At 40.2% G+C, this 25,924-nt stretch overlaps 1 protein-coding gene across 2 annotated transcripts in view; it reads right to left on the bottom strand.

Moving 5' to 3' along the window:
* Positions 1-25,924, bottom strand: part of FAM120A (family with sequence similarity 120 member A) — a 55,253-nt gene that overhangs the window by 28,362 nt on the left and 967 nt on the right. For both annotated transcript variants that reach the window (XM_065845817.2, XM_065845819.2), the window contains exons 2-8: positions 20,392-20,638; positions 14,849-14,931; positions 6,536-6,664; positions 5,979-6,075; positions 4,915-5,015; positions 4,338-4,621; positions 2,888-2,975 (exon numbers count right to left, since the gene is read on the bottom strand). In XM_065845817.2, the coding sequence (XP_065701889.1) occupies positions 2,888-2,975; positions 4,338-4,621; positions 4,915-5,015; positions 5,979-6,075; positions 6,536-6,664; positions 14,849-14,931; positions 20,392-20,638 (1,029 nt within the window). The remainder of the gene's footprint in view (positions 1-2,887; positions 2,976-4,337; positions 4,622-4,914; positions 5,016-5,978; positions 6,076-6,535; positions 6,665-14,848; positions 14,932-20,391; positions 20,639-25,924) is intronic.

Below are 25,924 nucleotides of genomic sequence, written 5' to 3'. Positions count from 1 at the left end.
CAAGTCTTCATGTCACGTATCAGCATGTAAAATGCATTACCCAAAGCTGGCTAAAAGATTTTCAGAAAATGTAAACTTTCAGCCATTGCTTACTAGCAGAAGCAAATTATTGAAAAAAATAAATATCATGGTAAAGCTTTAACTTATTAACAGCAACATAATTACTAATTTAATTTTTGATTGCACAATACAGAAGGGGAATTGATGACCTCTTAAAGAAATGCGAATTACCTCTTACCTAAGTCTTTCCAAGATACTACCAACTAAATGTGTTAACCGACAGTCACAAAGTCTATAATTTATCTAGGCTTCCATGAACACATCCCTTCTCAGTTTGCATTTCTAAATGAAACAGGGAAAATTACATAGTTCAATTTAAAGACATTTAAAATATACAGTATCCAAACTCAAAAGCCTTGTAAACGATTTGGTTTTGTTTTTTTTTTTTTAAATAAAATTCTTTTCTCTGAGAAGATGATGGTGAGAGAATATGGCAACATTTCCTGACCGCCAGATTAAATGGCCTTTTATTCCACTTCTTTTTTTCCTATAAATTTGTGAACTACATTTCTAGGACACATACAAGATACTGTAAACCTCCTGGTGAATAAGCCTTTTGTAAGCATTCATGTTGTAACTCCCAGATACAACCAAAAAGTAGAGTTCATTCCTAAAAATCCTTGTCTTCAAAACTGAAAGCTGATTTAAGAGTTCACAGTAGTTTCATGCCTATAAACTACTATAATAAGATTAAAAACTTTTGAGACATAAATTTAATTTGTTCACTTGATGATACATCATGCATGAGTATTTTCACAATTCGTGTAGAAAATTTTGCATGTTTCATAAGACTTTCAAAGCGAAGCTGAAACAAAGCCATGAAATCCCACAGAATAAGTAACATTTAAAAATAGGCCCAAACAAGCTCAGTTTTTTAACTTCAGGCTCATGAAAAGATACAAACCTGCATGTAAAAACAACAAAAAAAACCTCGCACAACTTCCAAAAACCTTTTGTAGGAAGGTGTGTATTAGTAAAAACGGGCGCTGGCAAAATATCCAAAATAGTAGAAAGGGCAACATTATTTTCTGATTATATTTTAAACACACAATCACAGAGGACATTACTGAGAGATTGTATTTTAGAGGTGGTAATCCAGATTACATTTTACCTTCAAAAATGGAAATATGCAGAATAACCGGTTAAAACCTGTAAATCAGAACACTTCTAACACAATACACTAATACAAAATGTTTTTATAAGCAAGTGAGCTATCATACCTCTATTAAATCTGTTTCATATTATCACCTATATTTCTTTATCAGTTTAAATATTTTTGTCCCTGTCTTCTATGACGCCAACAACTGAAAGTCAGTGACGCTGAAGCACAAAGAGGAGTTTATAGAACTGCCCAGGCCTGGGGCATGGAGGGAAGGCCACAAACCCCCAAACCCAGCAATGTTCCCCTGTCTGCACAGCATTCAGACACCTCCGCTGAGGAACTACCACCCTTGGTTTTTCTCTCCGCTAATATCCACCCCCTCATACCTTTGTCATGTAGAATCACGCAGCGAGACAACTACAAGCAAGGAATTTCGACATTTAAGTGAAAGGAGTGTCAAGATTGCTGCTACCTGTCTGATCTACACCAGGTTTTCAACACTTTGAATCACCTCAGGAATTCACACAGCTCATTCCGTTCAAATCTTCAAGAAATATTTCTCTTTTTTTTTTTAATCATTAATATATACCTCTCTAGGAAATGAGTTCATCTACAAAATGTACTCACAATCCTCCCTGTCACATTCAACAGATAAAACTGTCTTCTCCTGCTACTGAAGGTCAAAGAAGTGATTTAATATTAAAAAAAAAAGACTCACAAGCATTTATACATCAAATTGCATGCATTTAAGTTGGGCTGCACACGTGTATCTATTGGCAAGTTTAATGCCTGCTCCACAGTACGTTAACAGGTCAAATGAGCGTTTGCATGCAGTGACTGATCTGCAGGCAGACACAGTCGTTCTATGGGGTGTAGTCTGCAAAAACAATAACTGCTGATGGACGAAATCATCAGCTTGATATTTGAAGCACAAAGCCCAAGTTTACTGGAATTTCTATGCCAAAGGTACATTATGTTTGTCTGCAATGTAACTCACTCGTGATTGGGTTTTTTTGACACAGAATTAATAGTTGGCGTATGGTTCCATCACAAAGCCACAGAGATATCAAGTGCAAATGCTTTGAATGGTCTTTCTAAACATGGTTCGGACTTAGAATACAGAGCATCACGCTCTCCATTTCACAATGGTTTTAAATCTTGAAGAAATATAATAATGTTAAGTGTTTACCAAGAGCTTAGTTATCCCATCCTTACTTAGTTAAGTAGCAATACATTCTAACTGGTCCCACGGAGCTACTTCAATATGTAGTGCATGAAATTCATATCAGGTGGTTATAAACTCCTCAGCTGAGCTTTAATACACCAATAAGGGTCTGTGGCCAGCACTGAAAACGTGTGTTAGAGCTTTTCTCCCTACACTGTAGGTTATATGACAAGGACCCCGAACCCACAGACACCTAGAACTCTGTGATCTTCAGTAAAAATCAAAATAACGCATGACTGTAAACACAGATAGCAATACCCAAGGATGAGATCGTTAGCTAAGGAGTAAACAAGGTTATTGGTTTCTATTTTATATCTACTATTTTCTAGTGCATCCTATCTTTTATGTATATGTTACAACATTCCTTGGAAAATGTCTTACTGTACTTCAAAGCCATTGTTTCATAATTCACAGATCAATCCTGAAAATTCTAATCAGAGTTTGCTGTAAGGCTTTAACACAAAATAATAAATTGTGATGTCTGGAACTTAAAGAATTACCTTTGTTTGGTCTCCCAGCTCTCCACGCGTTTGACTTTCTGACTGGGTTCCCGTTTTTTCCCAGCCTATTTTGTTCCCACTGACATGGCTGAAGGATAACATAAAACAAAACCAAACACAGTATTAAAGTGCTGTTTAAGATACAATGGCATAAATCCTTGGTGACTGTTACTGGAACTATGGGCCAGAGACTCTGATTTTACAGGGCGTTATGTATCAGAAACGTCCGCAGTAGGAGTCTTGAAGAGATTTAACACTGACTTTTATTAATTTACACTATGCCAACATTGGGTTGTATTTAAAACCTGTATATTACAATGACTACATAATGTTCCTGCAGGAACAATTCTTGATTGAACTTGAAATATTTGTCACTATGTCAAGTAGGTTCCCTCAATCAGAAGACTATTTCTATAAACTGTGATACAACAGTCTAGATTTCAGTTTCTAAATTTATTCAAAATTCATTGCATACAGTAACACTATCAAAAATGCTGAAAAATATAGTTTTTTTTGCTCAAGCAGGTGCATTTCCAGTTCTACACTGCACAGAAGCCATGCAAACTTACTTGATTTACTAAGCAAAACACATGATAACATTTAAAGTAGACAGACTGCAAAGAAACCAAGTCCAAGCCATCATGCGTTATTGTAGACACATTCAGAATTCAATACCCATCAGTAACATCCTTGTATTATTACACCCAAGGCCAAACCTTTAGAGCAATCAAGCCCCAGGTTCGATTCTCACCCAGTAAACCACTTCACAAAGGTTAACACGAACTGCATTTGTTCAAGTTTTCTTTTTGTAGCAAGCAGTAATTAAATGAAAGCCCACACAACTTTACGGCCAAGGCCAGACATACGATCTAATGGACGTCAGAAATACTTCTGCAGCAAACAAGGCACATTGGGACAAGAGAGCAAACCCAGTTTTGGTGCTGCTTTGTGCCATCGTCTGTCAGCGAGGGCTCTGAAGTCATTGGCCTAAACGCTGAATTTCTGACGTTCATACCAGGTTTCTTTGCAAAGCCACATTATTCCAAAATCTCAGAAGTGTAAACACTACAAAGTTTTATAGTTTTTAGCTACTGAAATTTTAATAAATTATACTGTGAAGTAGGAATATTTCTTTTATACAAAGTAAAGAATTCAAAGGCTTTATGACATTTACCAAAATCTCACTCTCTCCTTCTTTCAACAAAACGTAAGGGCAGAAGTGGCATAATATCCAACATTATTTGGTTTTGGATTTCTGCTTGTTAAGGAACAAGGTGACTACAGTGAACAACTATGTGTCTGCAGTCATGGTGACCTAAAACTATTTTCAGAAGGTCTATCGTATCAGTAATACACAGATTTCTTACTTTCAGGACACTGGTGAAGGATTTTGGAAACAAATTTGTTTTAACACAAGTCAGGTAAGAAAACAACCTGATGAACAACTTACTTCACTGCACCTCCATTGCCTTCATCATTGTCAGAGGACGAAGATGTAGAAGAGGCAGGAAAATAGGTTGAATCCACATGATTAGGGCTCCCGCTCTGAGCTGGATTTATTGGAGAAGATCGTTCATACAATGGTGTATGTTTTCCTTCATGAGGAATGTTACTGTAGTTGTTCTGCTCAGAAAGGCTTTTTCCACCCGTTTCCAAGGTGATGGCTGGCTCAGAGAGACTGTACGGGTATGGACCCTGGCCTTGGGTCCCACCCTGACTGGACATCTGCTGGGCCTGAAATACAGGCATCTTTCTTCAGTGAAGGTGACAAAAAGGTTTTTCTTTTAAAATCAAATACATTATTTAATCAAGTGTTTTTTTCCAAATGTACGCATTAAATCTTAGCCATCTTGGACACGCACAAAAATTGTTCTGCCAGAGCCTGTAGCATCACCATAGCTCCAGCCTTAAAATTCAATCAGTGAACGCCCACGCTAAAAAACTTAGATAGACCTTTCCCACCTGGATTTTAATGTGATGAGCACAGCAGGTATCTCCCAAGGAGAAGTGCAGAGGGCTACACTTACCACAGGTTTTGCTTGCAGTGAGGTCTGTGGAATGTTAAGCATCTGAGAAGGAACATATGGTGGCACTATACCGGGCATACCAAACTGATTTGGTCTGGCTGCTGTATCGCAAACACAGAAGAGAGGAAAAAGAAAAAAAGCCAGACACTCATGAAAACACCCACTATTTGACATAGTTACCCTTTTAATTCTTCTGCTTCTATGTTTATTCTTGTTCTGTTAGCACTATTGTTTCCTAGTATGCCTTTAACTTAGTTCTATTAATTTTTGCCTTTTAATCATACTTTATATCTTTTGAAGTCTAATTTACTTGTCTTGCCTTCTCTCAATTCTATCTCTCATTACTGCACATTTCTGTTCTACCTGGGAATCAAAGGGAGCTTAAAACCAAAGAAAGCCCAATAAATGTGACAAAGAAGAAGCTGGCAAAACCAACATCACACAGACATAGAATGCTGGCACTTTCTATCATTCAGGTATTTGACCTGGAGTTGCCTTAATGCCCTTTAATGCAGGTCTTCGAATGTAAATAAAGACACTCTACCTCACTGCCCCCCAAAAACAGGAAAGAAAAAAAAATGAAAAGCTGTATTAGTATTACAGTAACTGAAAATCTTCAGAAAACTTTAGCACAAATTATGGTTTTGTGTGAATAATGAGGCATATATAGTAAATCCTGTGATGATACAGTTAGGTTGTAAGCCTTGACAATAATCTGCAACGCCAGAATAATTTGTTGCTGGTATAACATCAAAAAATCAAAAACTATAATGGGATTTTGAGAACATGTCAGGTAAGTCCAGGCAGAAAGACGAAATATGTTTCATGGAGCAGAAATAGAAATTGTCTTCACGAATGGAACCGGTCACTGGACTTCAGAACTGAAGAAGCAACAGCCAAGAGGAAAATCAGCCCAGACATTCTTTTGAAACCTCATATTCAAGAGTCAATGAAAATTGTCAGAGAACACAAACATTTTTATAAGATCCTGCTAATACTACTATTTCTGGTTTAGGGTTATGTCAGGTTTCAGTGGAAATGAAAAGCCTTCTTTAATTACTTACCTAGGTAATGTGGTGGATGAAATGGCATAGGTTTATTAGTTGCTGAGTAATAAGCAACTGCTCTCTTAAATCGAGTAACTTTGTCATCTGTTCTAGACTAAAATAAAAAAGAGATCTGTCAGGAGCAATCCAGGCATGTTATCTATAGGTCAGCACTGCGCTGGAGTTAATGTATAGCACATGACATACAGTGCGAGTGCCTATGGACCCTCGAGGCCACCGCACCGCTCCAGCACCAGAAATACTACGTCAAAGCTTGAAAATACTGTCCGCATGTGCCACCGACTCTCAGTCACGGTACACGAAGCCAGGCTACAAAACCCCTTTGGTTATTTAACTTCAAAGCACCAAGAGTAAACGCAGCATTTCCGCCTTCAGAAAGTATGGAAAGTGAAATTAGGGTATGTAAGACACTGCTCATACCGAGATTGCCATGATCAACTGATGCAGAACGCTATTTCTACAGAATGCAATTTTTCAACACAAATGGATAGCACAGTTGGTTTAAAAAACACAAAGAAAACAACAAAACCCCAATATTTTGCTCTATACTTTACCTGTGAATGTTGAAAAACATCTTTTGCTATGGCATCCAAATCAGTGGTGTCCTGAATGTTACGGACGTAGTCGGCTACGGCTTTGATCACTACGTCACAGGGTGGTAAAACTAACTGGTGAGCACGTACCTACGCAAACAAACACACGGCAGCATGAAATCACAGGGCAACCCACTATTCTACAATGACACAGTACTGAATTAAACCAATTATTTATTGAAAATATATTCAACAAATTCCATGTTGCCAGATTCAGTATCTAAATAGTTTTGGGCCTTCCACCTTGTCTTTAAGACTTCACCTTAAACAATAACTCATCTATTTGTCATCTATGGTATATTTATATATATGTGTGAATTCTCACCTCTGTGTAAATATTCGCTAGTTAAATATCAGTTCCAACAACAAAGTCAACAATGCAAATTATTTTACTGCTATCTGGTTGAAAATTTGCTCCAGTGCAAAACGCTTTATGCAATGTGGATACATCCTTTATACATCTATAGATAGATATCTGCCAGAAAATATTGTATTTTGACACAGTTTATATTCTAAATGCAAAGTGGTATCAGAATTGAGGAAAAAGATCCACCGGGAAGAGGAAGATCTCTATGTACACAGAAAAAGGATGATCTGAAAAAGAGATGGAGAAAAGGAATACCTCAAGGAAACATTTTCAAGATTCTACAGAAATTGATCTAAAAATAATTATCTGAAAATTACATAGTTTAATAATTAGTGTGTTCAAATTTTGTGTATTTCATTATCTGTAGTAGAATATACGGCTTCACACTATTTGTAACATTTCAGGCAAGAAAGTTTTTTTTCTTGTATATTCTACATTGGCAAAGAATGATCTATGGATTTCTCTTGTTGAGCACAGTTACTTTCTCCTTCAACATGGTTATAGAGCTGGTTACTCTTTTTGCAGACGGAGCAAATTAATCAGATTACAATTCCACTGATAAAATAATTTCACTATTCAGTATGAAAACAATGGATGTTTCACCATTCAGTGACAGATGTGTCTGACCTCTCGCACTAACCAACTATTTCCAATGGGTGAGAAACACACACTGAAATACACACTAAACATTTCCCTTGGGTTTATGACCTGCGCCCATACAGACCAGAGATCTCTGCCTACAGACTCCGTAGTCCCATCTGCTCAGGATCTCAGGAAAATCCTCACCGAATCGCTGCTGTTCCCTTCAGATTTTCATCTGCCTATTTGCAAAATTCAGTGACTCAAGACTTGAGAGATCATCATTATTATTTAACAGTTCTATTTTTTAAGATACGAGAAAATGTGAAAAACTTTATTCTTGCTTTCCACGGAGAGGTCTCATACTTCACTAGAAAATACTGCAATTTGGCCTTGTCAGAAATGCTTATGTAAACTTCTGTTTCATACTTCATTAGTTTTATCTCCGCAACTTTAAAATCTGTACACCATCTTTTATTTTATATGGAGTCTACCACATGTAGTAATTTTATTTCCTTCCCTTATTTGATCGACTTATTATGCAATTTCTTCGACTCCCTCTTCATATTTAAACACATATTAAAATTTTTGCCCAGATTCTGATTTTTATTAATTCGCTTCTCTTAATGTCTACTTTTTACAAATGTTAGGATATACCTGGTCATTCTCTATCAGAGATGAGCTCCACATTTTCTGAGACTAAACGAAGAACAGCTCTGTTTCATGAAGTGGCATGCTAATTATTTCCATTTCAGACAGTAAATTCTAAATTTTCACTAGTGTGCATTCTGAATATATACAACAATACTAATTATAGATCACGTTTGTGTGTAAGCTTACAGTCACAAATATCGATAATGAAATTTTGCACCTAATCTGCAAGCAGAGGCAACAGATTTTCTTCTTGCTGGTAATCTTCAGTAGCTTTATGAACTCCAATAATTCTATTTGTACATGTAACAACCAGACATCTCTGAAGTGGCTGAATCACAGCACTGTCCATGCCGTCTTCAACGTGCTCGCATAGCCCTGCGTTCCTGTTCTGCAATCTCTGCTGGAAAATCCAGCGGGCGAAAGGAGAAAGCAATCCATCATGAGTTGGACGTGATCTCTGAGATCGGAACATTTAATAAGCAGCTGGGACTAATATTCAGTTCAGACCCCAGAAGTACAAAGCTCAAATGAGACACTGAAGTCTTACCACACGTATGAACCCCCATTCAGCTGCCTTCAACAAAGACCTCACTGGAACACATTCTTAACTCCTCAAGTGAGACCTTCTGACAGGCTGCATTACGGATTTAGAGCGATTTCAGATATTTGGATTTTATTTGCTTTTACTCTGTTTCAAAGACATCCAGTCCACCTGTGAGAACACCCTCAAAATTAGAAATGTCATGGCCTACACAGAAGCCAGAAATAAGAAGTAGAAATACAGGAGGTACTTTCCTGACATGAAAGAAGAAAATATTTCTATTCATTTTCATACTTTCCAGAAATCCAAAATTGTAGATTTTGTAATGAATCATAAATAACATTTCTAATACTGTGTGCATTAAAATATAGGCTGTCTTACTAAGTGTTAGGTATGGGAAAAAATAAGGCTTAACAGCCACAGTTACAGAAAGCCTGCCCATTGTTCACACTTACTTTCAGTTGTACCCAAAGCATTTCCAAGCAGAATCAGCACCATATTTTACCAATTTCTCATTATAAGAGATTTCTTCCTAGAAGCTATTTTTCCCTCATCCTCTACAGAAGAGTTTCAGGCAGGCAACAACATGGAAAACCAACTTTGGAAAGGCAAACATGGGGGTGGATCACACATCTGGAGGTGATCAGGTTAAAAAGCATGACATTTGAAAAAGGCACAGTTTCTTTGCTAGATGTAAAAGGACTACTTCAATTTCATGATGGTCCACTGAAAAAAATCACAAATGACCTATTAATGCACTCTGAAAAGATTAAGTGGAGAAAGGAAATTAATTCTACATAGGTATTCGTCAAAATGAGAGGCAGAGAGCAAGATTACAAGCCCAGATGCTACGAGACAAAAATGTCTTGGTTTTGGCAAAATAATTTTGCAAAGATGCTTTACTAAAAGAGAATAGACTCACATATTCATAATGCCCTGGGATTATTAGGATACTGTAGAAGGTACCTAAACTGCACTTGGGAAAAGCTCCCTGATTCTGGGCCAGCTCCAGTTGCCCACTGTCTCCAGGAAGCAAAGCCTTCCAAAGCTAATCAACACAGGCACCAGCTTCACTCTTGTGCCTGCTGGAAACAGATAATCAGTTTATTTTTATTTTTAAACCATTAAAAAAGACAGCTCGAACGTGCAGTTACTGTGAGGTGACACATAGGGAACATTGGTTTTTTTTCACTGGCGAGAGCAGAGGCTGAAGATATGAAAAATGCTACAAGAAATTGCCTGAGTTTTGTTATTTTTGTCTAGTAATTTCTACTGGAGATCACATCCAAACTGTTTAGATCTTGTCTCAGCTTTTGAAGGTTAAACACATTTAATCTTACGAGCTTGTAGTGCATCTGATCTAATGACAAGCTTTCTGAAGAGGCAAGAAGTTCCCTGAGTGGCTTAAAATCCTCTCAAACCAGCAAAGCTCAGCTTTTCCCTGAAGGCTGGCTTGTTCAATTAGAAATCCCTTCTTCTACTCCCTACACGGGGTTGGGAAGCCGACCTCTTTCTAGTTCTGCTTGTCACACACAAGGATACACACAACATGGGGATCATCTAACGATTTATACACAGAGGGCTCTGAGAAAACCCAATCGAAACAGAGAACAAAAAGTACGTCAGAAAGAAAAGGGGATAGCAGAAACACAAGCCAAAGATGCGATACAGACCGACTTCATAAGAGACAACCCAGCTTGCACATGACCACGAACTTGAGGGCTGGGCTGCCATCCAGGACCGAGACAAGCTGGAGGAATGAGCCAGCAGGAACCTTCAGAAATTCAACAGCTACCAAAGCAAAGTCGTGCACCTGGGCAGGAATAACCACCGGCTGCTCTGCGGGCTGGAGCTGTGCCAGAAAGGAGCTGGGGCTCTGGGACACAGCACACGGAACACAAGGAGCAGGGTGTCATGCAGCACGACCACAGCAGGCAGGTGGGTCTGGCTCCTCAGCGCTCGGTACATCACCTCCAGAGCACCGCATTCGGTTTTAGGCTCCCCAAGACAAACCAGATGTCAGAAAAGTTGAGCTAGCTCTGCAGAAGGCCAGCAGGGTGGTTGAGGAGTTTGAGCGCTTGCCCTATGAGAAGAGGGTGGCAAAGGCAAAGCTCTGCAGATACCTACAGCAGCCTTCAATACCTACAAGAAGTTTCCCAAGCATGTGGAGCCAGGCTCTTTTGTGGTGCGCTGTGGAAGGCTGAGACACACCAGACATAGCCTGAAACCACATGTACGCCAGGCAATACATATTCACGATTGAGACAGTCAAACCACGGAGCAGGCTGCCCAGACAGGTTGTGTAGTGTCCAACCTCAGAGATTTTCAAGACTAGCCTAGGCAAAGCCCTGAGCAACCTGTTCTGACCTCCAGCTGACAACACTTTCAGTGGGAGATTGCACTAGATGACTTCCCGAGAGCCGTTCTGATCAACGTCATCCTATAACAACCCTTAGCATAAAAAAAAATTACAGACACATTAAGCATATCTTGGGTACCACCTTCGTTATCTAAGCAGTAGCAAATTACCTAAGCACATACTCAATATATTAATCTCCCTCTGGCAGACACTCTCTAAGTCAACAGACAAAGACTGGAATTTCCTAGAGCAATTCAGAGAAGAAGCCTCATCTGCATATTTTGCATTGCTTTCTGGAAGTATCTCCCGTTGCCTCTCTATCAAGAGGAAAGAATCAAGGAGATCAGCTAATGAACTTTGCCAGGTAAAGACAGGTGTGGAATATTGGATGGCGGGCATATCAAGAGTTTGCCAAAGACAGTTCAATGAATTTATCCTTCCAGAACCAACCTAAAGGGAAGATGATCCATCACATAATGCAGACAGGAACCTCAAAAAATTTCCCTGCATATTCTTCCTTTTCAAAGAGGGAGGATTGCATTAAGTTGTGTTTCTAAGGCTACCTGGTGGATAGAGAGTCAGCACTCCTTTGGTAGTACGTGCTCCCAAATAGATACTAGTTCATTCAGAGATAAGAATCTGCCCTCCTGATATCATTCTCATGGTATCACACATTCACCTTGAAGCTCCATCCCATAACAAGCTTTCCCAGAATGAGAACCGAATTGTCTTTGTCTTAAAGACAAATCCCAAAGGACACAAATAAAAAGCAGTGTAATGTTAGTTTCCAAACGAAGTCTAGCGGTGAAATTATTTCTTGGGAAGTCTATCAACTCCTCTCTTGTTTCAGCTTCTGACCTAGGTGGTCACTGTGGTGGTCTCTGCTCTCAGTCAGGGAGCAGGACGCAAGCACAGGGTGACGTGTGTATCAGCTGCACCGTCTGCATTCGGACTGACAAGACCCTGGCTCGAAACAGCCCGCACTGTCCTTTTTTTATTCTTTTTCCCTTTTGCAGCAATAGCAATTCAAACCTCTCAATTTATATGTCCATGGAACCTAAACAGTTTTGCTGAGTTTTGTCTCTGCTGCTGCCTTCTGAAAGGCACGGTTTTTTATTCAGCATGTATAGATGTTGTCCTGTTAGACGTGAAACACGGAATCTTCGTTAACATTTTCATTTCCCTTCGTTTTTCACATTTCTATTCAGCTGTTCCTAGATGGAACACACCACCCTCCTGACCCTCTTTAAAACAGAGGCACACATTCCTCAGTTTTGTTTTTTTTTCACCTCACTATGTTGACACCTAAGCAGATAAACCGATTCTCTATCACCAAAGATTGGTAGTTTCTTTTCTAAGTTACACTTTTTAATTGGTGAAGTAGCAAACCTTCTCTCATAGGAACAGTAACCATTTTGCTACATCATTATAGAAGAGTAAGAAAGAATGAAGAAAATAAATTGTACATTATTAACAGCCACAGTTCTCACTGAAAGGCAATAAATCAGGCCACCAGGAACTGAATCTCTTAGATTTGATGTTCAAGGCAATACTGTCTCACATAGGAAAAGATTATAATCTTTACACAATGAGAAAAAGTTTTCTAAATCCGGAGTTGAATAAGGTGTGGAATTAGAGTCCTTGGCTCCCAAGAATGGAGAATACTCAACAGTAACTCTAAATACACACAAAAAAAAGCAAAGTTTGTAAGTGTAGTCCGGGAATGGCAATCCTGGGCAACTGCAATGATTTTCTCCCCATTTCCACTACTCACGACAGCACTTTTTGTAACCGTTCTGAAATTACTTCTTGCTATCAAGCTTCTGGCTAATTTAAACTCATCTTTCAGGTTTTTTTAAGCATCCATAAATTTACAAGGCAATATTGCCTTCTGCACATCTACCATTAACAGAAGAGGTATCTACAGAGAGAGGTGTAATGACATCATTGGCACACTAGTATGTCAATTGAAATTAAATTAATGAGCTACTGAAACAAGTTATATTTTCAAACCATGAGCACTGCTGACATTGAAGCTAAAAAAACCCAAACTAGTAAGTTGTTCCATGACCATCAACTAAAGAAGATTTGTTTTCCTGTAGACATGTGTCCTTGTTGCTTTAACCCTTTTTTTTTCTCTGCTTTTGCCATCATTATCAGCCAGGGGACAGAAACGCTGTGGTTAGTTTGGGAATGTGCACTTCACAACTGCTGTGAATAAAACCAGGAGTTGCGCTCCTCTTTTCCCTCACTAAGGGCAGGAATTTGAGTCCTTTTTGCTGGTAACAGTGTATCAGTTTTCACAGAGCCTGTAACAGTCGAATGGGAACTACTTTCAAATCTTATTAACATTGGCCAAGAGATGAAATAACTTCAGGGAGGGCTGCCCACAACAGCCCAGTGCCCTGCTGAGGAAACACCTTCCATTTCCTTGGGATGCCAGCTACAAAGCCCAACCAGTGTTTCCACTGAAAATGTACATCTAGAAGCAATTTTCATTCTGGTCAAGTATTTCAGTGTATCTCTAGGAGGCTTTTCAGAAGTTCTAGGTGTCTAAAGTCATATTCTGAACTGGCTGTAAAACAAGCCCACTCAGTATAAAACACAGAAAAGTATTCAGACCACCAGAAAGTTTATCAACCACTTTGCGGCAAATCCTACATTTTAACCTTTTTCGGTCAAAAATGAAAATACAGGCACACTTGCAGTCTTTCATTTGTTCATCTCAAGTTTTACAAGAAGTGGTAGACATGCATGCAGATTCGTTTTGTCACTACAACGTGCTGACACTTACCTTTCTGAACACAGGAGCGGCAGCAAAATAGGGGATGAGCGTAACATCAAATTGTCACAGCTGTTCACTAAGCAATGCATGTGCAAGCCTTAACAACTCTGCTGAAAATCTTGAATCTGTTTTTAATTCTACCTTCAGCAAAATAAGTTACAATTTTTCAATGCTTAATAAACTTTTGGAGCAGAAGGGTAAAAAAAAAACCAAACCAAACCAAACCCCACACTATTTTTGTTGTAGATATAACAAAACAGTCTTATAGCATTTAAAAAAGCAAATTGATTTACTGCATGGTACACCTTTAAAAAAAGGGAAAAAGATATGTCTGCTGTGGCAGAGAGAAAAAGGTCACTATCCCCCCATTCTCTGGTGTGCCCAGTTTTCCTTTTATAGCTGTCTACGTGGCAGATGCATAAAGCAAGTGTGAGGAAGCAGCAGAACAGACATATTGTAAATTAAGAGCATCAGACACAAGTTACTTGGCTCAAAAAAACCCAAATATCTACCAAAGGCCACATTAGCTTTCTCGTGCAAACCTATTCTGTAGCATATTTACACTTTAAGTTACGAAATACATAAAAGTGAATTACACGCAAACTCACATCAATAGAAAATAAAACAATAAGGTGGGAAGATATCCGGCTCATTATTTTTGACAGTTGAGGAACATGACTAAACAAAAAATTCTCCTCTTCCAAACCAGAAGAGCGTAAGAAGCTACATTCTCCAAGCAAACCCGCACTGAAGTTATTGAGTTCATGGCTTGTGTAGCTGAAGGGCACCGGGGGGATCACAAGGGCTAAGTTTAGCCTCGTAAGGCTAATCACCCCAGGTATCCTCTGCAGTCAGAGGAACGGGGACACCGGAGGGTGACTGAGAACAAGAGCCTTGCATAGCTGCTGTGAGTTCACCTATTACACTGCTCTGATTAATCATTATAATTGATTTTAGCTTAATTGCTAGTAGTTACAGTAAATTTGTACCTTAAGTGAAGCTAGTGGATGTTCTGGACCAAGTAAACTCCAATGAAAGGAAGCCAAATCTTCATCAGGTAGAATATGATTACCTAGAACATAAATGGAGAACTTTATTTAAGTACACCATCAAACATGACATATACTGATTCTACACGTAGCAGAACAGATTTGTCAGCAGCCCTCAATTTCCATTCCATAGGATTAATTAAGCGAGATCAACCTTGCAGATATATTTTTGTTACCCCCGAAAAACCTCACTAGCACACTGCTGCAGCGAGACACGCCGCCCTCTGTTTGAGGAGCACCATCCACAAACCCAGCTCACGTACAGGAGCAATAGAGCCCGTCACAACACGTGGTGCCAACCTTGACCTGGTGTGTCCCATGAGGGGATCTCTAAGAAGATTTGGTAATTTGAGTGCAATGGTGTGAACCTCTGTTGCACCCTAGCATGGACCGTCACCCACCTGCACCCAGCTGCCCCTGGACCCACGCTCAGCTGCACCACTCAGCCCATCCCCACAGGTCCATCCGACCCCCAGAGCACTGGCAGCTCCAGTGACACTCAGCATGGTCCCAACCCACAGAATCCCAGAATGTCAGGGATTGGAAGGGACCTGGAAAGCTCATCCAGTCCCATTCCCCCCGCTGGAGCAGGAACACCCAGATGAGGTTCCACAGGAAGGTGTCCAGGCGGGTTTGAATGTCTGCAGAGAAGGAGACTCCACAACCTCCCTGGGCAGCCTGGGCCAGGCTCTGGTACCCTCACCAGAAACAAGTTTCTTCTCAAATTTAAGTGGAACCTCTTGTGTTCCAGTTTGTATCCATTGCCCCTTGTCCTACCATTGGTTGTCACTGAGAAGAGCCTGGCTCCATCCTCCTGACACTCACCCTTCCATATTGATCACCATGAATGAGTCACCCCTCAGTCTCCTCTCTTCCAAGCTCCAGAGCCCCAGCTCCCTCAGCCTTTCCTCACACGGGAGATGCTCCACTCTCTTCAGCATCTTGGTGGCTGCGCTGGACTCTCTCCAGGAGTTCCCTGTCCTTCTGGAACTGAGGGGCCACAACTGGACACAATATTCCAGGTGTGGTCTCACCAGGGCAGAGTAGAGGGGCAGGAGAACCTCTCTGACCTACTGACCACCCCCCTTCTAATCCACCCCAGGTACCATTGGCCTTCATGGCCACAACAACTACTCCAGTTCCTTTGTTGACCTGACCAGCATAAGCAGGAGCCTGGGCTGGCAGCTTCAAAGTGACTGGGAAATTATGTAGCTGTTTCAATCAACAGAGATAGTGGCTGTATTTACAAAATGGAAGATCACTTACATTATTTTTGGTGTTTGTTTATTTTTTCTCCCCAAAGCTCATTGCTCTCAGGAAAAAAAAAAAAAAAAAAAAAATCTTACCAGGAAATAAAACAAAACAACAAAAAAACCTTACTAGGAAATATTTAAAACATTTTACTTAATCAAAGACTAACTAATCAACCTTTGACAGAGTTCAGTGTCTGTGGATCTGAACTTTACAAAGAGCTAAACAGAATATATTCCTACAGTTTTGGTAGGAAACTTCAGGACATTTTCAACAGCCGGTTTTATAGAGCAGCAGCTTACCAGTGAACACATAGTTCTCACTTTACAGCATTTTCTTTTTCTTTTTTAGATTCCAGAGTTTGGACAACATCTTGAACTTTCACCTACTCAAAAAGAATACGACAGGATTCTTTGAATATGACACCAATTGTTTCCTTTCTTAATGTTTCACTTGTAAAATAATTTAGTTTGCTTTTAATGCTCTTCAAGATGTGAAAACCAAGGAAGCTGCCCCGTCCCTGGCGACTGGCAGACACTGTTTCAGAGAGGGGAGTCTGTGTCCAGTCAATACCTCACCTGTTGCTGAGATCTCCAGCAGGGAGACATTCATTCTTCATTCACCAGGAGCTAAACTTGCCACTCCCCCCAGAAAGATTCAACAAGTTTGGATGTAACAGCCACATTCTTACTCATCTAATCAAGGCAGGATTAGACAGTGGGTCTGAAAAAACCCGTTACAGCCAGACCAACCAGGCAGTTTCGTGATAACCAACCGTAACTCCTGCAGATGTTAAGATTTCCTTTTAAAACAGTCAGAGCTTCTCTCCGTTCCACCAAAACCTCAATTTTGTTTGGTCTCCATCTGTCATTTCAGTTAATTCCATCCCCTTGAAAACACACACAGGACAGTCTGACCATCTGATGAGGTACCAGCACATCCTGAACTGCAGAATTTAGGACGCTGAAGTGCAGCAGTGCCTTCTGTAGTCCAGACAAGCCGTGATGCCTGGACTTTACCTTACGTAGTTCTAAAATTTTACCGAGAAACAGCATGAGACTACATAACTAACCCCATGTTACAAAGTACCGTCACAGTGGGAAAGAGATCAGCATTACATAAGCAACCTCTACTTCTTAACCTGGCAGAGCAATCTCAACATATATTGATTTTTCCCATTTTAATGGCTTGTTATAGTATATGCCTTCAGGTTTTTTTAAAGCAATCAGATACTAATTGAAGCCACTGCCCTTTCTAAAGAGTACACTCAATTACAGCCTTATACCTCACACTGTGTTTGTTTTTCTACTGCTGAAGCTTTTTTTTTCTTCAATCACTCTGAAGTATTTGAGTCAAAATTTACAAAAGAATCCAAATCAACTCCCTGTTTACATTAACAGCAATTAGGACAGAACTTTCTAAGAGCACACAATATATCACCCACATTTTAACTACCCACGACAATGATAGTCCTTATATTATAAAACTAGAACTACCGAACACTTCTGCATGGAAAGCTGTGAGAGGGAAAAAGCTAGAAAACAAACCAACCAGCCACAGTGTATACATAACCTTTTCAGAAAGTAATCTTTAAAAATGTGCCTAGTTGGTACAGTCAAAAAAATACTTTATTGGAATACTTTAACAGAGACTTTATCCCTGAACATAACTCAATCCCGAATAATCTGTTATTGAGAACAGTTTTTTTAATTGACCAGTTCAGTGCTGCTCCTCAGACTCTTCCAACTGCTGAATGTTTGGCTAAATCATTCAAGATTATTCTCTCCTTTCAGCATCCTTAAATGGACCCTTGAAGTTCATGACAAGAAAGTCTGAAAACAAAGAAGTTTGATTTCTCCATATACAGGGAAACAGATTTGCAGACCTGAAGCTGAATACTGATGCAGCTCCTGTGAGAGTTTTGGCCTTCTGCAATTGTAAACATTAAACCAGCAGCTTAACTACAATTATTTCAGAATACATTAATTTATTCCTAAACCAACTATTAGCATGGAGAGTTACACTGATTCACGTGCCCTCCATGTAATCAAGCGCTCACTCATCCCTTCCCATGGTGATTTTCTTACGCTACTTATCAGGCTTAAAAGAGACCCAAAGAGTCCACAGGAGCAAGGGCAGAATAACATGTGAAGCTGGACAAGGCCACAGATATTAAGTAAAAATATAAAAATTTAGATCTGAAGGAGCTACCTTGCTTTAAACATATGCCACACTACACACAATCACATGCCTATAGGCATTTAGTATTTTATTTTAAAAACTGAAATTACTATATTCCTAAGATTGCAAAAGTTTAAATATTTTGCCAGTACTTAAGTCAAACACTATCAGTTTGTTGTAAGCTTATATAATCATTGCTTAGATCACCAAATGCTTAGGTTTCGCAATATTCACTAATACAAAAAAACCCCAAGCCCTTGTCACAGGAAGACCTCCCAAGTATCTTCTGTTCTAACCCCAGCTTCCATAAACTTCACTCTACCCTGCTTACTCATACTGAAAACACATACCAAAAAAAAAGCAAAAGAATACAGAGAACTAAACTTGCAGCTGAAGTGAGTTTTTTTTAACCTCTGTACTAATTTGGGAAAAAAAAAAGCTACAAAATATTTCTCTAGTAATCATGTCAAATGACCTCAAGTTCCTTTTTTCTAAAAGCAAGCTGAAAAATATTTTGTTGTGTAAGATATCAAGGGAGAAAAGTATTCCAGAGCTTCTTGCATAAAATTGCAAAACCTTCAGAAAATTTACCAGAATATTTTTCACATGCCATTTAATATAACTAAGCAATGCCTCAACTGGCCACGCAGCTGTAATTCTGTGACACATTTAAACGATGTCATTCCCATGTACTTCACATTAATTCCATAAAGTGCATCTGCAACTGTGAAACTGCTTCTCAAGCAGTAATTCTTACTCACTGAATTGGCATGCACCAACTTATTTATAGACTCCAAAACAAAGCCTAGCAATAGTAGTCTATCATGTAATGTACACAGAGATTTTGGTTTAAATTGCAGCTTGGTCAGTCATCTGCCAGGTAACCATTCTGGATACGAAACAAAATGCACTAGCAAAAAACAACTTCAACCAGTTAAATACTTGTGGCTTTCTGGTTTAAGACGCATTGTTTCTTTCTTTCTTAACATGGAAGGTGTCTGCCTGGACTGGAAACAGTTTAATATTAAAGACTACTAAAATATTAGTATGCCAAAGCAATAATACATAGCCTTTCTCATCCACAGCTTTCAAATGAGACGTTTTATTCTTCTATCACATACCCATACTAAAAAACAGAGTCAGTGAGAAAATAAAACCTAGTTTTCTAAGTACAAGATCAAGAACACGGTTGCTCCATGCTTATTTACAAAAAAAAAAAGAAGTTAGGACACTGTTCTAAATAGACCTTATTCATTAGAGTCAACTCTATTAGTAATTAATTAATGCTTCCATCTGAGAGAGAGAATATGACAGCTATTCTCTACCACTGCTGTGGAAATATAGTGTGTTAAAACTGTCCCATTTAAGCAGAGATGTAAAAGTGAAGTCCTTCCTACCTATGCTCCTTAAAGATACCACGTCATCTAGTATTAGAAACTGGAGTGCTACAAAACCATCCAAACAAAACTAACAGAATGGTAAGACGCTGGTTGCCTGTGCCTTCATAAATGTGGAGTCTAACTCAGTTATTTAGTATAATATATTTCTGGGGCAGCTAAGCTGCTGTCTTATTTCTCCAATACTAATTTATGAGGGGAAAAAAGCCCTGTAATCCAAAAATCTTCACTCCATGTATGTTATTTTTAGGTAGAACGCAAAACAGGACAGAAGTATGCTTTCCTGGTCTGGAAAGTATATTATTAAAAGTAGACCTTATACGCTAGGTAAGACCAAAGCTAGTAGAACCAAAACTGTCCTGATTTCCCCCCACCCACGGAGAACATTTTGGCTAGGCAGAGCTTTGCAGAATTCTTACTTTCTACTCTTGTTTCTAGACAGCCGCAATTTGCATCGCTCGCAGGTCTCTACAGATTCGGTATGTCTGGCCTCAGAAAAACGCACCAGGCCCACCTCTAGCAGGAATGTCGGAAACAAAGGGATGTCTTTCCCTAGGTGCTTCGTCAAATCATACACACATTTTAAAACAGTTAATAGAAACTGAAATTCTAAGTCTTACTAGCAGCATCGAGTTCTTTTATTACTTCACTTACCTAAAAGAGCAGCAAAAATAGGAAAGCGATTTGGATTCAGGTCCAGTTGCTTGGCAACTTCATGCATTAGGTATTGGCTTGTTGTGAGACTTTTCCCATTCCGGCTCAGTTTTAGGGCATGGGCACTGAAATAGTAGGGGATGTTGCACAACGCATAATCGGAGTCATATGCAACCAAACCATGGAAACCTTTTTCTCTGCAGAAAGCAATTACTTCTTGATGATGATCCTCAATGCTCTGTGCAACCTATAGTGGAAGACAGAGTAATTAGCTACAGTGTTAAATTGCGGTACTTATTTATGACACGTATTACAATATATTGAGTCCTTCTGAAACTATATACGTGTATTTGAAACACTCGTAGTGTATTTAAAGTAATTTAACAAAAAAACCCAATGACACAGCACACACGGACGGGATGTAAGGAGCGCTCAGAAGCACAACGTGAAGTTCTGGAAGCCTACGTGCTGGAGTGGCATTACGTACTGCTGAACTCATCTTAGTAACTATTTATTAACAGAAACACTCCAACTCTAAACGTATTACTAGACCCATGTCTGCATTAACTCATAGGAAAAATCTTAAGGCTGCCGTTACTTTAAGTAGCTCAGCAAGCCAAGATGCCCCTTTAAAAAGCAATCACATGAGTACTTTCGAAGTTTTATAAGACACAAACATGACCTCAGATGAACAGAGGTAACTTTCTTGACCTTTCAAATCTCTTACCTTCCTGTGCTAAGCCAAATTTCTTCCTCTTTGCAACCTCTACAGCCTATTCATTTACGCGCAGCTGTCTCTGATGGTGCAAATTGCTTCAAGTTTATAGCCCAAATTTCACCTCTCAACTCACGTTGCCTAGCAAAGCACGTATTTTAGGCTATGGCAATCAGATGACTAGAATAGACATGTTGTGCAGGCAAGACATGGGCCAATTCATAATGCTGGAAATATAAAAGCAAACCTTTCTCACCAAGAAGATTAAACTGAAACTAAAAAACCCACGATGACAGCTTAGTACCTGCAGTCCTGCATTTCTACACACTGTCAGGAACCGTTACAATTACAGTTTGCATACAAGCACACAATAATAAAGCAAGCTGAAAGCTATTGATGCCTAATGCCTTTAGCATCTACAAACAGAATAAACATTCAGTGATTCAGCAAACCCCACAGAAGTTGGGTGTCACCAAGTAATCAATTTTAACAACACATCTAGCAAGCTACCCCAAAATAGACCAGTACAAAACTATTAGCTTCAGTCTCCACAGCATGCACAAGTAACTACAGCGTTAGCACCTGTGATGTTATTTACCTCCCCTGCAGCCAGAGCCCTGCAGAACACGAGCAAGGGTCCCACACCTCCCAGCAAAAAGGTCTTGTCCAGCAATGAGTTTACAATAACCCTTCCTTTCCTATGCTTTCTGAACCTGACACTGAACTACAGTCTTCCGGTGAGGTATGTAAAATCTTCCTGCTCCCATGTAGCTTCACGAGCTGCTCCCTTTCAAGCAAAATCCTGAGAAGCAGCATCTTGCTCTCTGGGCTGTTCCGACCACCAATAACCAGCTCACTAAGCTCTATCAACTCCTAATGCTACCACCTTACAGGCTTAAGAAAATGTTACTTCTTCAGAAATGTGCAAGATGGACTGTATCAGAGTGGCTTTGCAATTTAATTTTGTTTGAGAAAAGCAAGCGTATCTGTTATACCATCATCTAGCAGAACATGTGTGCCTGCTATACACAGGATTAGAAGAGACTGTAAGCATCCTTAGAAAAATATAAAGATATCAGATTTATACAGTTACTAATTCAAGGAGGGCAATTTAGACTTTGTCATCTTCCCCCAGTCTTCACATGTTTTTAATTAGGAAAATCTCACACTTTTTTTTTTTAATTAAGGATAGATAGATTTAAGTTATGTGCATATATCTAAAATCAACAACTCCGCATGTATGACAACCATAGATCATCTATAAAAAACAGAGCCCTTCTTGCAGCAGCAGGTGCGACATGGGTATGCAGCCCACTCTGATCTCCTAGAAACTATTTCCTCGACCTCCTCATTCTATCAAGCTATGGGACACGGCAAGCTACAAACATCAAACTGCAGTGTGTTTAGGTAATGTTAGAATCCACATTCAAGTAATCGAACTCTCACAGAGAAAAGAGCTGTATTTACCAAGGTACAGTTAACCCACAACATAAATCTCTAACAAGACAAGAGTCAGGAAAATAGCTTACAGCTCTCGCAAGGGGAGTCCAAAGATGGAACTATACTGAGAAGACAGGCACATGCACGTTTAGATACTGAGAACAAAAAGCCTCACCAAAGTATTAAAGATAATAAGATCTCCACTGCTTAAATATTTAAATTTTAGCAAACCTGCTTTGCATAAAAGTTTCTTTTAAGAACTATTCCCTCCTCTCTCAAACAGAAAAATACCAGGTCACAATTAAGAACCTGCAGGGTATTTGTTATAACTTGGAGGAACCTGTTATTTTTACATCCTGCTGAAACCATCTGCAAGTGATTTATAATTGTTCTGGATGGAAGACATCACTCTTTTTCTCCCCTCTAATTACCAAAATAGACTACATTCATAGCCAGTTCCTAGCTCTGCACAGAAGCCTTCAACTCAAGACTCAAATGTTTCCTGAAAATATGAAAATCAGTACTTAATCACTATTCCCAATTCCAACTCCCCAAAACAAAGCCCGAGAACCCTTCAATTTGGCAACTGTCCTGCACACATGTGAATTTAAAAAAATCGCCCATACACACAAATAAAAATCACTCTTTCAAGATGCATTTGCTCTTTGCCCACCAAGAGAGTTGCTAGAAAGTGAACACGAGGGCGAACGTGAATAAAACTGGAGTTAGGTTTAGAGAAAGAAAGATATATGTAATTAAGCAGATTTAGAAAGATAATAAATTGTGTGAGAGAAGAAAAGAACCAGAAGAAGCATGTGATTAAAGTCCAATAGTATCTTTGATGCATATTATGCATGTTAGCATTAGAACCATGAAATATACTACTTAGCCTGAAAATGAATTAAAACCAGAGTTATCCAGAGTTTCTCAACAGCTGTACAAATGACACATCAAATGGGAATTGCAGATATCCTTCCCATCCCAAGGACAGCTGACCAGCCCAGAAAACCAGTGCAGGTGGGACACGGACAGTGTCATGACACACACATTCCTAATGGCAACAAACTCATCCCCCCCAGCACCTGCCAACAGGCACCAGCTCCCAGCACCAACCTCAACCTGACAAGTATTTGCCCCTCAAATCTTCCCCATCAAAATCATGGGGTATTTGTGTTCGGGTTTTGTGGGGTTTGTTTTTTAAGTGAGAAAAAAGACTCGGAACAACATGTGCTCTCACTCCTAAAACTGTGCCACAGACCAAGGCCTATTACTGAGAAACTGTAAAGGAGCTAATGCGGCAGCTAAGCTTGAAAGTAAACAAAGTGCTACAGGTGACACCACTGTCAAACGTGGCAACTGTGTTTGGATGTAACATACTTCAACAAAGCCGAACCAGGTCCCAGGCAGAACGTAGTTAAAAAACCAACAGGTAGTTCAACAAACCACAAGACTATTACAAATACCAAATTCCTATCAATATCCAAACAGCTGACTTCCTGTTGTGTACTATGCATTTTAATATCGCATTAAACAAAGTATCCAGTTTAACACATAAACAGAAAAAAAATTTCTTCATTAACTCCACTCACTGCTTTTACTAACAATCTCTAAGTTTCAATAACAAGTTAAGGAAGATTTATAATGCACCCCCAAACAGATCAAGGTAAATACCTTCACTGTACTGTTCCTGAAACTTTTTACTTAAAAAATATTTCCTAGCTACAGAAGAAAAAGGTTCAAATGAGAGGATGTTTTTTCTATCATTCAGCTCCCACCCTCATTCATATCCAAAACACGTACATGACTTTGCTTCTACGCTGACCAGGAAAAACAGATTACTACAGCAGACACGGCCATAACCTCTTCACTTGAACCAAGACATGGTGTTTGGTGTATGCTGCCCTGCAAGAACGAGCTTTGCCTGGGCTTCCAGTTCGCTCCACACGCGCTCCACCCAGTGCGGCGGCCCTGGCGGGACAACGTCCTGAGCGCGGCCGGGGCCACCGCAGAGCAAGGCTTCCACCACCGACCAGGCCGGGGTGGCTTCACAGCAGCCCACCGAGCAGGAAGCCGAAGGGAACGTGCTCTGCCAAGGATAGGTCTGGCCAAGAGAGCAAGGGGCTCAGGGGGAGCAACAGCAACTCTCACTCCACTGGCAGAACTAGGAGAAAATTCACCCAAAATCACCTTTTAAGTGAGCTACTTCCAGAGAGTCATCTTTACCCCAGGGCTGCAACCCAGCCAGAATTTTTCTAATCCACCAAAAGGGCTGTACAAAAGCCAGATAATGTTAAGCTGCTGCTAGTCATCAAGTATGCAACTCTAAACGCTGCATAATATTCTTCTACACACAAAAGTAATTTATGATAATAAGGCCTATGAGTATGCGCTTCGCTCCCGCTGCTCTTCCCTCCCTAGCGGGAAAGCGAGCACGCAACTCTGAAAATTGCAGCTTCATCCCAGGGCTTGTTTTTCCAGCGTCTTGTGTTTCAATATCCACAAACGCTGGGCTCAACAGAAAGCACTGTAAATCACGAATGCTGTACAGAAAGACGTGACATGTTAGTATTCCACAACTTTGAAATCGTGGCCGTGGTGTCAGTGCAAAACCACCGCAGACCCCAGCTCCCACCTGAAGTGGTGTTTATGTTCCCAGAAAGCAGAGCCTCCTCATTAAAACAAGAACTTTAAATGAAGAACTGTCAGATCGGTGCTCCTGACGCCACAAACTGGGAGAATTTGCCATTATGGACAAGGAAAGAATTATTCTACACTTGATCAATAGCTCATTTAATACATCTGGGCAATGCTGAGCAAAACTCGCTCCTTCATAAACACGAAATCTGAACCTCTGTATCTTGGAGGAAGCGATTTCACCTTCAGCGCAAGTTTAAACCTCTCGCCTCAGTAGGGAACTTGTTGCAGATCCACCATGCGCAGTAACTAAACTCATTTTTTTTCTTCACCTTAATAATTAATTAGATTACGATGCTTTTGGCCAGCCGCTCTCACCTCCGGTACCAAAGTCCCAGCCTCGCCACCCTCCCGAGCGGCAAGAAGGGACATTTTGAGTCAACGGAGCGGCGGCCCCGAAAGAACATGGAGGCAAAAACCTCCGTGCTGCTGGGCCTGGCTCCACAGCCAGGGGAATCCGGGCGGGCCGGGCGCTGCCGGCCGCCTCACAGCCCGGAGGCCCGCGCGGGGTGGCCGGGCGACCGGCAGCGCCGCATAATCAGCGAAATCCCCCGGGGACTGAGCCCACCGAAACTTGGGCCGCCCCCGCGGGCCTCGACGACATTTTGAGGCACTGAGGGGAGAGGCCGGTGCCCCCCCTCCTCCCTCCCCTGCCGGGCTGGGCACTGGCGAGGCCCAGGGCAG

The sequence above is a fragment of the Patagioenas fasciata genome, chromosome 10 (genome assembly GCF_037038585.1).
Source record: "Patagioenas fasciata isolate bPatFas1 chromosome 10, bPatFas1.hap1, whole genome shotgun sequence".
Lineage (NCBI taxonomy): Eukaryota > Metazoa > Chordata > Aves > Columbiformes > Columbidae > Patagioenas > Patagioenas fasciata.
The sequence above is the reverse complement of the archived record's forward strand: the minus strand, read 5'-3'. Positions and strand labels throughout refer to the sequence as shown.